The sequence below is a fragment of the Lathamus discolor genome, chromosome 5, assembly GCF_037157495.1.
Source record: "Lathamus discolor isolate bLatDis1 chromosome 5, bLatDis1.hap1, whole genome shotgun sequence".
NCBI lineage: Eukaryota > Metazoa > Chordata > Aves > Psittaciformes > Psittacidae > Lathamus > Lathamus discolor.
The window spans coordinates 50,538,547-50,554,477 of NC_088888.1; the positions used below are offsets into that span (position 1 = coordinate 50,538,547).

The following is a 15,931-nucleotide window of genomic DNA, read 5'->3' on the forward strand; positions in this document are numbered from 1 at the left end:
AAAATTTATATAGACTGTAATACAGGTAAAAAAGAAAGTGGTACGTTCAGGCATGCACTTGTTTAAAGTCTGCCAGTACTTTTTTTTCCCATTCATAATTTTCAGAAAAGTTTTAAGATTTTCAAATTCAGTATTAACTTTAGTGGGAGTTTGAGGGATGGGCTAGTAGAATTATGGCTGTAAAAACATTTAATTTTTAGAGCACTACATCTGTGTAATACAGGTACATCTGTGTAATACATCTGTGAATTCAGAACTGATGAGAATTTATAATCATATTAGAGATAGTCATTAATTTTAATTGATTTTCTAAAAATCGTTGGTATAAGAATAACAATTTACAAACAATATTAAACAACATTTGAAACTTTTTTTTTCCAATTTGACCTCAGTAATCAGCATATTTCTGCGTATGCTGAGCTTTGTATCTGAGTAGTCTTGTGTTTGCATGTTTGCTTAGGCATAAAAATTTGCTTTAAAGATTTTGGCCTTAGCTTGTGACTTGCAGATTATAAATGATTCTATCACCCTACCCTTATGGTTAGATGACATTATTCTGTGTAGCGTATCTCTCATTAAAGGACCCTCAGACTTTCCTCTTAGTTGTGGTTCATATTGTAACTTTTTGCTGAACAGAATAAATGTTTAATATGCATCCTATATACACTGATTATTGACTTACAATGATTACAATTTTGAAAAGAAAGCCTTGTCTTCAAAGACAAATGGTCTGTTCCTTTTTTTTTTAAATTTTCTTCCTGTTAGGTTTTATAGTTTCTGCTTTTTGGTTGTGTTTTTGTTTTTTTTGTTTTTTTTTTTATCTTACAGTTGTATCCATACCAGATGCTGGAAGTTAATTTTCATTCTGTAATACTCATTTAAGACAAGGGAGTGGTATTTTATATAATACTAGAAAGTTGCATGTATTTACTGTATGTAAATAGCTATAGTAAAGTTAGTATTGTTATGCTGAAACATAATTTTGTCTTTAGATTGTCAATTTGAAGTTGATATTTGTGCAGATTGTTTTATTTTGCATTTCTTGAAGTATATGGAGTTTAGTCAATAGTCTATAAAAAGAACCAACATGATGTGTAAAACATAGCACAGAAAGTTTAGAGGGTGATCTTTTTCCTGTTTTTTGCTGGCATACATGTAAATATAAGACTAAATTCTTCCTTGGTTAGGTTTACTTTTTTGATGAAACATGAGTTTTTAAATCTGTACTTTATGAAACAAATATTTTTGAGCAAATAATTGTATCTTCGTATGCAGCTACATATTACTCATAAATATTTTAAGCTTACTTTGATTTTAAAATTGGATTCCATTCCAGAAATCTCTGATGTAAAACACTAGTGTTTTGCAGTTACCTAGAAACACTTAAAATAACAGTGAACTGAATGAAAAGTTAGTGGTAGTTACTTAGGTTAGTAGTTACCGATTAAGAAGCGCTTTTAGGATCAGTGTAGAAGCCTGGCTGTATGGTTTTGTTGAAGCCATAGATTTTTATCAGTATAAGCACTGAAAATGGGGAACTTGAGAAGGTGTATTAAAATGTTATACTGGTCATTTTGAATATTCCTTCAACTGTGGCAACTTTTGCAAGAGCTCAGTTGGGTATTTCCATGCTGATTGCATTCCAGTAGAAATTTCTGTAAAAGCTTCAGCAAATAACTGGTCATTTCATTGTAAGAAATAAATGTATGTGGGAGGGGAAGAGGAGATAGGTGGGGGAGGTTGGGTGTTTTTTTTACAGTTTTCTTCACCACATGTAATTTAACTGTATAGACTTTCACATATCTTCAAATAATGTGAAATTTATCAGTGATGGCTTTGTGTCATGCACTTGCTGTAAATGGTGTCCCATGTTTGACCATAAACAGGTTATGGCTGAGAGCGTATTTACACTGGAAATATTCTGGTCTGCTTCTTTCTTTTGTCTTTACTGAACCTAGCCTTTCTTAGATTAATAAAACCTTTGGCCTCACTGTCCACTGTTTCCTTAAAACCTGAGTTTTGGAGCTGCAGGAGCTTTCTGTGATTTTTAAATGATAGAAGTGGGGTAAGGAGATTGCCTACATGCTTGCCTGCTGTGCTCTGTGTGCCCATTGCCTGGAGAGAAGAGAAGCAGCCTGACTGAAAGAGGAAAGGCTGAAGTCAGTAAGTCAGGATGAGTTTGGTCACAGCAGGTAGGAATGAGGGGCTTATAATGGAGATGGACATCAGCTGTGGCCAGTGAAAGGTCTGCTTTGTTCTTCAGTAGCCATATGCACTGAAAAACTGCCAAGATTTCCACTGGATTTAGCCTATTGTTTTTTACACTTAAAATAGGAAAACTGCTATTAGTTCACTATATATTTGACCTACACATTTTTCTCAGTGTTTTTTGTTAAAATTTGGTTGAAACTTTTCCAAGCCCATCCTATCTGTAAATTGAAGTTCTTCTAGCTTTGAGTGTCTACATTTTGTAGCCTTACATGAGCAATGGTAGGAAAATTGGTTCCCTAGTACATTAAAATTTTCCTTAACAAGTATGTTCATTACCAACTCAGTTGTAAGTAAATGGTCTTTTACAACCTGTACACATCAGCCCTTCAGTGGGCTGGCAGTGTCTGTTCCTGTTTTTCAAGGTTTGCCTGTACTATGGGAAGAACTTCAGGTACCTCTCTAAGTCTGGTTATCTGAGTTTCCAGTTACCCTGGGCAGAATCATGTGATGTGTTTCCAGGTTCCACTCATGCATACTTGAGAAGCCTTTTTCAAAAAGAAGTAAGCTTATTAGGCGTAGTCCCTGCTGTCAGCTCGAACCTGAACAAATGATGTGATTTGGGATTACCTTGTTGTGGTAGTAGTCCACCTGTATGCATCTTGGCTGGTGCCTATCTCTTGCTGCTATCCAGCCAGAAGTGCAAGTAGGTCTGTTCTCAGGCAAGAGTGTTTCCTCTGCCCTGGTGTTGTAATGTGGCCATGGAGCTGTTTTGAAAAAAGCCTTCTCATTTGATCCATGCTTTAAGCTGAGGAGGTCAAGCTCAGGTCAGCAACCTTCTGGACTTAATCCAGAGACAGGCCTATCCTATGAGCTGCTTTTCCAGCCTAACTGCTTTTGCTAACTTGGTTCTCGTCTGTTTATATATGGACCGTTGCTCTTAGTTGATCGTTCTCAGTCCTGCATTTCAGACAGAGGATCTATACCGGTATCCCTGCCTCTGCCTGAGACCTGATCTGATGGTTTTTATAAACCTCTTGGTTGTTACTTTATTATTTTGTGATTCTTTCTCATATTTCCTCTCTGTTTAATTACATCATTCAATTACATGTGGAAAAAGTGTCCTGAATTACTTAACGTCATCTGTCAGGACTTGTGCAAAGCATTCAACACTGTTCTGCACAACGTCCCTGTCTCTAAATAGGAGAGGCATCAACTTGATAGGTGGACTACTCAGTGGATAAAGAACTGGCTGGATGGCCACGTGCAGAGAGTTTTGGTCAATGGCTCAATGTCCGTCTGGAGACCAGTAACGAGTGGTGTCCCTCAGGGATTGGTGTTGGGACCAGTCTTGTGAAACATCTTTGTCAGTGATGCGGACAGTGGGATTGAGTGCGCCCTAAGCAAGTTTGCGGATGACACCAAGCTGTGTGGTCCGGTTGATATGCTGGAGGGAAGGGATGCCATCCAGAGGGACCTTGACACGCTTGTGAGGTGGGCTGATGCCAACCTTACGAAGTTTAACCATGACAAGTGCAAGGTCCTACACCTGGGTCGGAGCAATCCCAGGCACAGCTACAGGTTGGGCGGAGAAGAGATTCAGAGTAGCCCTGTGGAGAAGGACCTGGTGGTGTTGGTCAATGAGAAAATGAACATAAGCCAGCAGTGTGCGCTCACAGCGCAGAAGGCCAACCGTATCTTGGGCCGCATCAAAAGGAGCGTGACCAGCAGGTCGAAGGAGGTGATCCTGCCCCTCTACTCTGCTCTTGTGAGACCTCACTTGGAGTATTGTGTGCAGTTCTGCTGTCCTTAACATAGAAAGGACGTGGAACTGTTGGAACAAGTCCAGAGGAGGGCCACGAGGATGATCAGGGGACTGGAGCACCTCCCATATGAGGACAGGCTGAGAAAGTTGGGGCTGTTCATCCTGGAGAAGAGAAGGCTGCGTGGAGACCTCATAGCAGCCTTCCAGTACCTGAAGGGGGCCTATAGGGATGCTGGGGAGGGACTCTTCGTCAGGGACTGTAGCGATAGGACAAGGGGTAACAGGTTAAAACTTAAACAGGGGAAGTTTAGATTGGATATAAGGAGGAAGTTGTTTACTGTAAGGGTGGTGAGGCACTGGAATGGGTTGCTCAGAGAAGCTGTGAATGCTCCATTCCTGGTGGTGTTCAAGGCCAGGTTGGACAAAGCCTTGGGTGACATGGTTTAGTGTGAGGTGTTCCTGGCCGTGGCAGGGGGATTGGAGCAAGATGATCTTAAGGTCCTTTCCAACCCTAACTGTTCTATGATTCTATTCTATGAATTAAGATACATACAGGCTGTATATCTGAGGAATTTGTGTTTGAACTGCTGAAGCAGCTTTGTGCTACCTGTTAATGTTTTTGGAATTTGCCTTAGCTTGAGATTGTGTTTTATTTCATTATAAGAATATACTGTACTTTTTTCTTTTTCTCCTATGAGTAAATTAACTATAGTTAAGTGTGTGCTACTATTCATGGCACCTATCTGTGGACATCTGTTTCTGTTTGTAGGCATAATAAGTAACAAGTTCTAGTAAATATTTCACGCAAGTTTTTGCAACACTTACGTATCTTTGTGGAAAGGATTCTCGAATATCAGTTATTTTAGAAACTCTTGAACAGGTCAAAGACAAGGGCTTTTTGTTAAGGATTTCTCAAAGTATTCTACTTTTTTGAGCTTAATGGATTAGTATTCTATCAAGGCAAGCATCAGCATGACTTTAGCTGTTGGTCACTGTTGGGCCTTAATTGCCTGCATGTTTTAGTCTTTAGTCCTCATTCTCTGCAGTTCAAATTATTCCTAGAAATGCAGAAAAGGAAGTGGTCAATCTATTACAAAGCATTATTTTGGATTGTTTTAGCTTATACAAAACTTGGTGTTTCCCCCCCCCCTTCTGTATTTCAAGTTATTTATATTATTTTTTTCCACATCCTCTTAAATCACTGACTTATAAATAGGATGTAACTGGTCTATTTAAGCAAGTAAAAGATGAAGGTACAAAGACTTTTTTTCATAATTTGATATCGAGGTAATTTAAACTGGTTTTAGACGTAGGATGCTAAAAATAAAGGTAACTACTGAAAAGATAGATGAATGGCTTTGGATTTTTTCTGATGTCTTAGATAAGCATACTTGCATGAAATTCTAGATGCTTTTTTAACTTTATTAGGACAGTGCTTTTTAATATGTAGCATTAGTCTAGTTAGTATATTTTTAAGCTGTCTCTAGTTTCAGACATAAGCTTTTATTTCTGTGTTAAACTTTGTCTTGGTGTATTTTTCTTGCCACACTGCATTTATTTGACAATTTTCTGTGCAACTAACAAACTTCCTTGATTTTTTTTTTTTTCCTCTTGTATACTTCAAACTTTATCCTCCCTTCTCTTCAGTACTTGTACTTTCCTTGCTGTCCGTGTTCTCTCTTCGAATCTCAAATGTGGCTAAACCAAGACAGTGATGAAGGTTTGCAGGGCATAGAACATAGAGGCAGATGACTTGCACATTGAGTGTTCTTCCAGTCATGGAATATTATTCTTGCAGGTGTTTTTAAGTCAGGATCCATCCTGCAAAGTATAATTGCCATTGCAACTTCATTCTTGTAAGCTTTTTCTTCTTATAAGCTTATATATTTTGGTGATCTCCTGTTTTTAAAAAAAGAGGACAATATGTGTAATGTTAGAGGCAAACACAGTTTTGTAACTGGGAGAAGTATCCCAGCTAGAAGGGGAAGATGCCTGTGTTTACTGAGGGAGGAATATGGTCTTGGCAAAGAAAGGATTGTATGGAGATACGCATTAGCTGAAATTAATCTTAGCTGTTTTTAATAGACTGGTCTTTAGATCAACTCTGTCTTTCTGCTAAGAGTAATGTGATGTTTTTCTTTCAACTTTATACTTAAAAAAAGTTAATGGAAATCTATTTTTCAGTCTTAGCACTTTCAAATATAATTTCATTATCTAACTTGGGCAAGCAACTTTCAATTAAAGAGACTAGAAACAGCTGAGCTTGAAGCCTGTCTCTAACTTGCATTTTAAATGGATTAGAATACTTGATTTGTGCTGCATGTTATCTTCAAGTCTTCCATAGTCTAAACATTAGCATCTGTTTATGGAGTAGACTTGTTGATTTCTTTTTTGACTGGATATACATGAAAGTGATTTAAAAACATAGTGAAATAGAATTTAGGATGAAGTGCCAAATGTTTTGGGTTTTTTTTTCCAGCGTGAATTTTCTGTTGCCTTGAGTCTGTCACTTGTTAATTTTAAATAAAATAATTAGATCTTTGATTTCATTTTACTATGTGTAATGTTGCTGAAGAAATAACATTATGCACTGTGTATCTCTTTAAAACATAATTGTAGTACAAGTATCTTCTATGTTCTTTTCATTTATAGCTTGACACCTTTAAAAGTAATATTGATTTAGCTAAGGAAAGTGTGAATGATGAAGCAATTCTGAACAACACATACAATCCTGAAGAAGAGAGTCCACGATTTACAAAAAATAAACTGAGAGAGAAAGCCTCAATTGCAAAGAAAATAAACAATGATATTGTTGGTAGAGAGGAGAACAAGCAAACGAAGTCTAACAAGAAGAAAAAGAAATCACTCTTACAAGAACAATTTAATGAGGAGGAAAATTTACATGAAGCTGAATTGGAGAGTTTTGAGAAAAAGATTAATGATTTTTCAAAGAAGAAAACAAAAAGTAAATCACAGACAGATGTACCTCATCAAGGAGGTGATGGAAAGATTAAAAATTTCTTGACTGAAGCGAGAAATGTAACTGAATTAGAAGAGGAAGAAGAGCTAATCCGAGCCTACCAGCTGCATGTGGCTGAATATGAGGCAAATGAAATTAAAAAGAAAATAAGAACAAAACTTAAAGAGCAGATGTCTGAATTTACCTCTACTGTTCAAAGCCATGAAGTTGTAGTGAACAATGAAGTAGGCAAAAAGAAGAAAAAGAAAGAAAAAGCTATTTTAAGTGAAGCGGAAACAAGGTACCATCATAAACTGTATACCATGTCCCTGTGAATCTTAAACAAAATGCAGCATTTTGGTTTTAGATAGAAAATATGTAGTTTATTAGAAAGCTTCTGCTAAGTGATGAATTGGATGATTCAGTTGTGAAAAAATGTTGCCAAATACTCAAAAATGCTGTCAAGATTAATATTAAACTCTCTTTTAACTTATAAAAAAGATGTACTCCATTACTGTATGATGCTTATTTTCTGTAGAACTCACTCTTAACTAAAGATAATTTTGTGCATGGTCTTTTAGTGATGAGTGATGGCCCTAATCCAGCAGAAGAGTATTAGTTTAGCTGTGTTCACATGAATGGTTCTGTAAATATTGGAAATTATGGGGTAATGAAGAGGGGAGAGAAATGATAAAAGAAACTAATATCAGGGGCTGTGTTGCATTTCCAAGATACACAGATGAGTTGCAGAACTAGACAGGACATTTCTATCATATTAATAATGGTAATGAGTAATCGTATCCACATACATGCTAGAATGCAAATGGTGACAGTAATCCATTATATTGCAGTGCAATGTCCCTTTCTGAGCTACAGCATCATCCAGCAGAAGATGGCAATGAAAATCATTCATTGGAAAGACTATCTACATCAGAAGGGCAGAAGCTGGAGAAAAACATAGAAAAACAGAAACCTAAAGCAAAGAAGGTTAAAAAGAAAACCAGAAAAGGTCTGACAACAAAATGTTAGAATGTTGTGCTGCTTTGCTGCTATATCCAAGTCTTTCTTTTCTTTTTTTTTTTTCCCTTCTTTGCGCTTCTGCAAAAGTATTTGTCCATAGTAATAGTAACACAGAAGTGATTTGAGCTGTTGAAGTTACTCATGTTTCTTTAGTTTCTCAATTTTATTTTTTTCTCTTCCAATTAATAAGGAAGTTGATGCATCAGTTTAAAATCTTGATAATTCATTTATTGTAAATAATTTTTAAATTGATAAGTAGTTTAAACATTTTGGGGTTTTAAGCATAATATAATGTTTAAATATATATACCATCTTTACATTGTATTACTTAGATGCATATTCTAATTTCTTTTTTATTACTTTCTCATTTTCATTTCTTTAAGCTATAAATGCTGTATCACCACTGTTTTAACCTGATGCTCAATTCAGACATAAGGAGTACTTTTTCATGCAACACATAGTCAATTTGGATACTTAATTTCCTTGAACGTTGATGAGGCCACATAATAGGTTTAAAAAAGCAGATTACAGAAGCTGATGAGGAGTAGGTCTTTTGATATCTATTAAGTATGGTGGTCTCACTGTGACTTGTAAAGGTGGAAATTTTGAAAACAGCGGTAAATTCGGGGAAAATGCACATGGAGAAAGCATCAGATTAGGGTTATCTTTCTTTTTATATTTTCCTAAAACAAAACCTACTACAGGTTGTAGTGCAGAGCAGGATATTGAACTGTGTGTATTTTAAGTCATTGTAGCAAGAAAGAATCTGTGTCAGTCAAGAGGAAGACCTCTGATTTAAAATAATTTGTTAGTAGGAATAGATTATATTAATTAATACATATTCATGTGTATGTTCATACATGTTTAAAATGCTGCAAATCTGATAATTTTGTTTTAACCTATTACATAAAGAACAAATTGAATGTTATTACTGTTGATTGCTGAGACAATACAGAGCATGTTTACTCCTTTAAACTGTCACTGGTGGAACATATTAACCTCTATTTACTTTGTTCGTATTTCTAGGGGAAAATACAGAAGTTGCTGCAGAAAATGATGAGGAAATTAAGAATTCAGAAATTTCAGCTCAGACTAAATTTGATTTTGGTGATGATCTTGTGTTGGGAGTTTACATCCATCGATCTGATCGACTTAAAACTGATCTCCGGGTATCTCATCCCATGGTTAAAATCCATGTTGTTGATCAGAGAAGCGGCTTATATGTCAAGAAGGATCATAGGTGACTTTTAATAAGCTGTTTCTATTTTTAATGATTACTATGAATACATAGATTCTTCCCTAGAAAATTAAATATTAAGATTAAAATAATACTGAATTTTAAGCCTGTGAGGTAATTCATTAGTTTCTACATCTATGAGGTGTATCTATGAGATATTTATGTATCTCTTATATATATATCATATATATATGACACATATATACCTGCAGTAAATTAGGGTGGTGTTTTTCTTTTTGGCACTTTTAAATGCTCTGCACTAGTGTATTGAGGTCAAGGTCCCCATATTTACAGCACAGTTCATCTGCATTTCTTACAGAGAGAAAATTTACTAAATCTCAAATATGTAGAAGCCAAGATTAGAATAAGTAAGCAAAACTCCTGTGGCATAAATAGTGTCTGCCTGTTCTTTTATAAAAAGCCTTCTAAAATCCTGAAGTTTAGTTGTTTGTAATTCTAATTCCTTCAGTTACTTGTTTCCAGTGTAATATGCATAATTTTCCTGAAAACAAAATTTTAATAGTGTTTTAAGTAGTACTCTACTGTGATCATTATGCATAAATTTGGAGAAATTCTTTTTCTAGAATCAAACAAATGATATCTTCTATGTTTCAGTAATTGAAAAAACTGTTTTGTTGAAGGGGGGGTGCAGGGGGTGAGGCACTATGACAATTGTAACTGTTTGGAAATTTTCAAACAGCCAGAGGAAAGTTTCATCTTATTATGAACAAGAACAAATAGATCACATTCTTCCTATTATGACACAACCGTATAACTTCAGACAGTCTAAATCAACAGTTCCGGAGTGGGAGGAGCAAGTCATATTTAATGAGCGTTTTAGTTATTTTATTCAAAACACTGAAGAAAGTCCTCTAGTAATCCTGTTTTTTGAGGTAAGGTTAACTATATTGCATCCAATTTATGCACATTATGATTTTCTGTTTGTTTCTGCAACAGTATATATTTGATTGATTTGGGTGTTTTTATTTCAGATATAGTGGACATCTGAAAGCATAGCCTTAAGATACAGAATTAAGTGGAGATACCAAAAAATGGTATTATAATTGCTAATATTAATAAACTTTTCTTACAGGGGAAAAAAACCACAAACCCCACAACCCTGTTTTGATAGCAGTAAGGAGGACAAAGCTTTCTTAATAAATCAACTGTCAAATTTCTAGAAAAGGCTGGTTCCAGATTAGGAGACACGGCACAATGTCTAAAGAATATCACTTCTTCCTTTTTCACATTCTTGAAATCTTGAAAAGAAGCTTAGGTACCAGAATCTGAAAGTTAAGGTTCGCCTACTGGTAGCAACACCTCTTTTCCCTTGTATCAATGAGCAAACTGTTAGATGTTTTAGATATCTACGTCTCCTCTCCCATTCTTCACAAAGTAATTATTAATTTGTCCTCCAATAAAGTTAGGTTTAAAGAAAAAATTATAAGGTATATATTCAACATGATTTTCAGCTGTCTTTCAGTATTTGTAAGGAGAGATTCTTTAGTATTAACCTGAAAATGAACTTAATACAATTAATATTACTTCATCTCTCACTTTTTATATTTCAAATAGATTGTATACACAATATCAGCATATGTTTCTTTATGTTCTGTGATATTATCATTTAGGTTGGAAAAGACCTTTAAGATTACAGAGTCTGACCATAAACCTAAAACTGCAAAGTTCACCACTAAGCCTCATTTACAGAACTAAGAGCCCTTAGGTTAGCATACAGCTGGTTTTGGCTGTTAGATTTATGATCTATATGATTTGTGAACCATATATGGTTTATGACAATTACAAATTAATATTTTCATCTTTTATTGAGACAGAAGGGAAGCAAAAGTAGTTTTCTAAGACCAGACTTCTGTCCTTTTTTTTTTTTTTTAAGCAGGCCATGAATAGTTATCAGGTAAATGCAAAAGGATCTGTTATTTCTAATTGCAAACTTGTGTGGAAGAAGTACTGTTTTTGTAATTGCTTAAAATTGAAATGTGTTTAATTTAGTGAATCACATCTAGTATATTTTCAGCAGGTTTTTTTAATTACCAAAAAGTATATACTTATTAGAAATGCATTTATATTCCTACCAATACTTTCAGGTGCTTGATTTACTAAGTATGGATGAATTGAGAGGCAACTCTGATGTAAAAATTCAGGAATCTGGTTTCCGAAAAATCTGTTGGGCATTTCTAAAGGTATTGTAACCATTTAAATGAAGAAATAAAATTTATAAGTATTTTTATTTAATTATCTGAAAGACACTAACCATACTAAGTGGAGGAATGATTTTTTTAATGTATTTCCACGCAACAGAAGTGGAAAAACAAATGCTTGCTTGATTGTTCTCTCTTTTCCCTCTTCTTTCACCACAAAAAATTCACAGTAACAAGCTTGCCAGTAAGGAGTATGTATTTTCCAAGAAAGCGTAGAGTGTGTAAGAATTTTTTTGTAGTTCATGAAGTCCAGAAGAAGGCTTTCTTTGAGGGTTTCTGGTGTGTTTGTGAGATTGTTTCTGCAAAGAAAATGACAAATCCACCAGTTTCTGTACCTCAGCTACTCTAAGTGTCATTTTCAGTTGGCCGGACTTTGGCCTGACTATAAGATGCCTTGTCATTTTTAGTCGAAGAGTTTGAAATGCTGTGGCAATGGGATACAGGTATTTTAGCCAGCACATCATGTACCTTTTTACCCTTTTGTGGAGACTTGAATGTGCTAGTTTGGCCTCTGAGAGCTGACAAGCTTTAGTTTGCTTGAGGCTTGTTAATTTACATCTGCCCCTGTGGGTGGTACATCTTCACATCCATTGAGCAGTCCACAACATGAGAAATAGAGGAGAAGACAATGGTGTGCAAGTTTAGGGGAAGGGAGACAGAGCTCCCTTCATTATTCTATACAATATCTCTTCTCAGCTCTGCCCCATGTGAACTGCTGGAATCAGGGGTCTGGTATCCAGTGTCTGAATGTATACCTATTGGAGATCGTGCATCCAGACATGCAGTGTAACCTACTCCTGGACAAAGGAAAGAATGAATTTTCAGCTCATAAATACAAATTGTGTCCTGTTCTTCATTCCTACTGCATCTGTCTGCATTGTGTTTTCATCTGTATCAGTCAAAGTAGAAATGTCCTGATAAACAGTGGTCAGTGTTAATGGCAGTGTTAGTGGTCAGCGTTAACACTTGTTCTTTAGTTCAGTAGAGAGAACTCCATTTCCTCTGAAGTTAGAAAGTTTACTGCTTTGCTGTTATCTTCTGCTCCGAGTCAAAGCTTTACCAATGCCTTTTGCTGCAGCATTCAGAGGGAGCTGTTTGGGTTGACAGTCCTTTGAGATTTGGGTGATTTCAGCAAGTAGTAATTAAAAAAAAAAAAAGGTGGTACTGCAGAGGTCTTACCATATAGAAGATATTACTGTTGTGTATATGAAGCATGTTTCAAAACTAGGCTGCCATCTAAGCTTTAATCTCAGTGATCTGATCCTAGGGGCATTTAATACATGCTTACTCCATTAACACTTTTAGGGGTAGTGTATACTAGTGATACTAGAAATAATCAATGACTCCTATTACTTTTATATTAGCACAACCTTTTTTCCTTCTTTTTAATCACCCTTCCAGCTTGTAGGTACAAATGGAGCTCTGAACATTGATGGAAAACTCCGTCTGCAATTATATTACCCACCTCCAAAGACAAAATCGCATTCTGATGTGGTTGAGGTTTACAACTGGTGGGCAAAATGTCCTAGAAATCGTTACCCATCAACTTTATATGTAACTGTAAGAGGCATAAAACTACCAGATCATGTAAGTTAAATATATGATATATAAATGTATTTACAAATATACAGACTTTTCTGTAGGAATTAGTAATTAGCTAGAGCATGTGTGTGTTTGTACACATGTATATAACAGCTATATTTATATGCAGTATCTAAAATAACTAGTATATAACTAGCTATAAATAACTTTGCATCTTAAGGTGCATGTTCCAAACTCAGTCCTTCATAGCTATCTTTGAAAAATAGGCATACTTTCTGTATTTTGCTGTTGACAGAAAATTTTCAAGGTACTTTCTTGCTGATGAAATGCCATTTTTAAGTCATTTTAAGACTCATGCAGGTGTGTGAATTCTGTAAGACAGAAGAGGTGTAAGATACTTAACTCTGATTGCCTGCAACCTCAAGCTATAGTGAGTTTTGTTTTTTTAAAATGAAAATTCCTTTAAAGACAAGCTTACACTGATATGTGCTGAGATGTGCATTCAAGATAAATACAGCATTTAGCATTCTACAAGTAGAATATTGTTCTATTACATAACTTTCCATATGTATTTTTAGTTGTCGTAAGTCTTTCTTCTTACTGTTCATACAGTCAGTGGTGATTTGTGGAATCCTGGTGAGGTGTGGTCCAAAACCAAGCTAATATATGGGTTTAGTTCTCATGGGTTTGAGACACTTCTAATCTGTATACTGGACTGACATACACAGATCTCTTGCTCAGTCAGCTGCTGAGGTTGTTAAGGAATTCTGTGCATTTTGCTTGAGCAGCTGTGCTTCATCTTTCTGGAAGTGTTCTGAGCCTTTCGTCTGCATGGTCTGAATGTTTTTCTGATACATTTAGGTGCTATCACTGGATAACAGTTGTCCCTACTTTACAGTCCTCTGTAAAAATCAAGTTATGTAATGAATTTGCATGGGCTTTCTGAGCTGTGCTTGACTTGGAGCAATTTGCTACTGATGTTATTTCATTCTTGTTCTGATAAATGCCAGGTTTGTCAAGGCTGGGATTGAGCTCCGTGTAACAGCTATGGGATAGTACAGTTTTGTATGCATGGATTTCACTTCCATTTAAGGTCTGTTACAGGTCCTGCCTAGTCTGCTGCTTCTCCAGAAGGTCTCAGATCTCCCATGTCTCCTCCAGGGGATAGTAGATATGAAAAAAAAAAACGTATCTCAGATAAAACAAGGCATCTTTCACGAAAGTAGATACCTATGTGGACAGCTGATTTAAGCTCCTAAATTGGTTTCTACTTGCATAGTAGGTGTCAAACCTCCCTTTTTAGTCACAGAAACCTAGGCAGTTATTCATCCTGAAGTGGGTATCAGGCAACTCAGCCTGGAAGAAAAGTAATTCTGCTTGTTATTCAGAAACACATCTTCAGATGTGTTTCTGAAGAGACACTTATCTTAGTGAAACCAATCAGAACTGCATCTGCTGCTTAATGACCTCTGTGCACCTCAGCCATGGGGCTTGTAGGCTGCTTCACAGCATTAATGCTTCCTGTGTGTTCAAGCTTGGTATAATCTAACTTGTAGATAAGGTTCAGTAAGTGTACTTATAGAAGTTTGGAAAGTGTAGGTGCTTTACCTATAATTAAAATCAACAATGTGGTGAGTTCTCTTTTCTTTGCAACACTTGAACATAGTTTGTTCAATAAACAGTGCTGGTAATACCTTTTGGTATCAACAGGTTTTGTTGCCAAGGCAGTATTCTGAATTGAAGGTGGTAGGTTAATGTCATTGGAACTATTTACCTACTGAAATGCTCTTTTTTTTTTTTTTTTTTTTTTCCTACAATAGCTTCACCAGGTATCATAGTATTACTAATTTTCACTGACACAGAAAGTTAACAAAAATAGAAAAGTACTGATTATTTGGAAAACCTTTGATACCATCAGATTGACACAACTTTGGAAGCTCAGATTACTTTCTGACTAGCTGATTATTTTAAATGAAATTTTTGATATGCAATTTTTGATCTTTAAGCTTTTTCCAGTCTCTGTTTTTCAGATGTTAAAATGCAATGCATTTGAAGTTAAAAGTATGTTTTAATCTTTTCAGATATTAAACTGTTCATTTGAAATTATTTTTTCCTGATAGTTACTCTTGTTTGCCTTAAGGTTTCTCCTTCTTTCCGCTCTATGATCGCTGTTCAGCAGGAACAAAGTAGTGCAGCACTGTGTGAGCAGCAGAGAAAAGGATCTAAAAACTCATGTGAATCTTTTCCAGAGGAGAAGAAGGAGCCATTTAAATGGACAAGATTACCTGGACAGGTGAAGTGGTTGTCTTTGCTTTTCAAATCAAGATAACTTAAAGATCTAGTATCATCTCCAGAATTCTCCTGGAGTTTGAAAGATTAGGCGTGTTCAGGTAGTAGAAGTAAGACAGGAAAACAGTTCCCAGGATTCAGCTTGATTGGAAATATATTTCCTTGTTTGGTTGTTTTGGGATTTTGTTTGTTTGGTTGGTCGATTCTTCTTATTCCCTCATTTGAAGTTATTCTTACACTATAACTTTCATTCATTCAAGAAGGAACTTTCATTGAAGAACCATATTAAGAAGGTTAAGTGAGTTCATGGTTCTATAAAAATTCAAATAATGTAAAGATTTATTAACAAAGAAGGTTGACTTTTTATTTGGATTCCGTACTGTGGTCCTTGTACAGATCCTTTCAAAAAGAAGACTTAAATATACGTGGACTTTTATTTCCCAATAATGTTTGCTAATAATAATAAAATAGTAAAGAACAGATGTGTCCGTTTTTACAATAGAAATTTTATTACCAAAAATGGCAGGATACCTAAAAGTTGTATTTAAGTTAATGTTCATTAGTTTTCAGAAAGTTACCATTCTGAAAATGCGTGTAATCAAACCCAAGAGAAATACGATCCTAAGAGCATTTTTGTGAGATCATAAAAATGAAATTTGGCAGTTTGTTTAGTTTCTAACCAGATGTGTTTA

The 15,931-nt window shown here is 35.5% G+C and overlaps 1 protein-coding gene across 8 annotated transcripts in view; it reads left to right on the forward strand.

The window, feature by feature from the left end:
- Positions 1-15,931, forward strand: part of AHI1 (Abelson helper integration site 1) — an 87,785-nt gene that overhangs the window by 7,340 nt on the left and 64,514 nt on the right. For all 8 annotated transcript variants that reach the window (XR_010613099.1, XM_065680810.1, XM_065680809.1 and 5 more), the window contains exons 4-10: positions 6,626-7,233; positions 7,784-7,941; positions 8,979-9,192; positions 9,890-10,082; positions 11,295-11,390; positions 12,810-12,995; positions 15,091-15,243. Coding sequence is in view for 7 of the 8 variants with exons in the window: in XM_065680810.1 (XP_065536882.1) it covers positions 6,626-7,233; positions 7,784-7,941; positions 8,979-9,192; positions 9,890-10,082; positions 11,295-11,390; positions 12,810-12,995; positions 15,091-15,243 (1,608 nt within the window). In the remaining variant the exon portion in view is untranslated. The remainder of the gene's footprint in view (positions 1-6,625; positions 7,234-7,783; positions 7,942-8,978; positions 9,193-9,889; positions 10,083-11,294; positions 11,391-12,809; positions 12,996-15,090; positions 15,244-15,931) is intronic.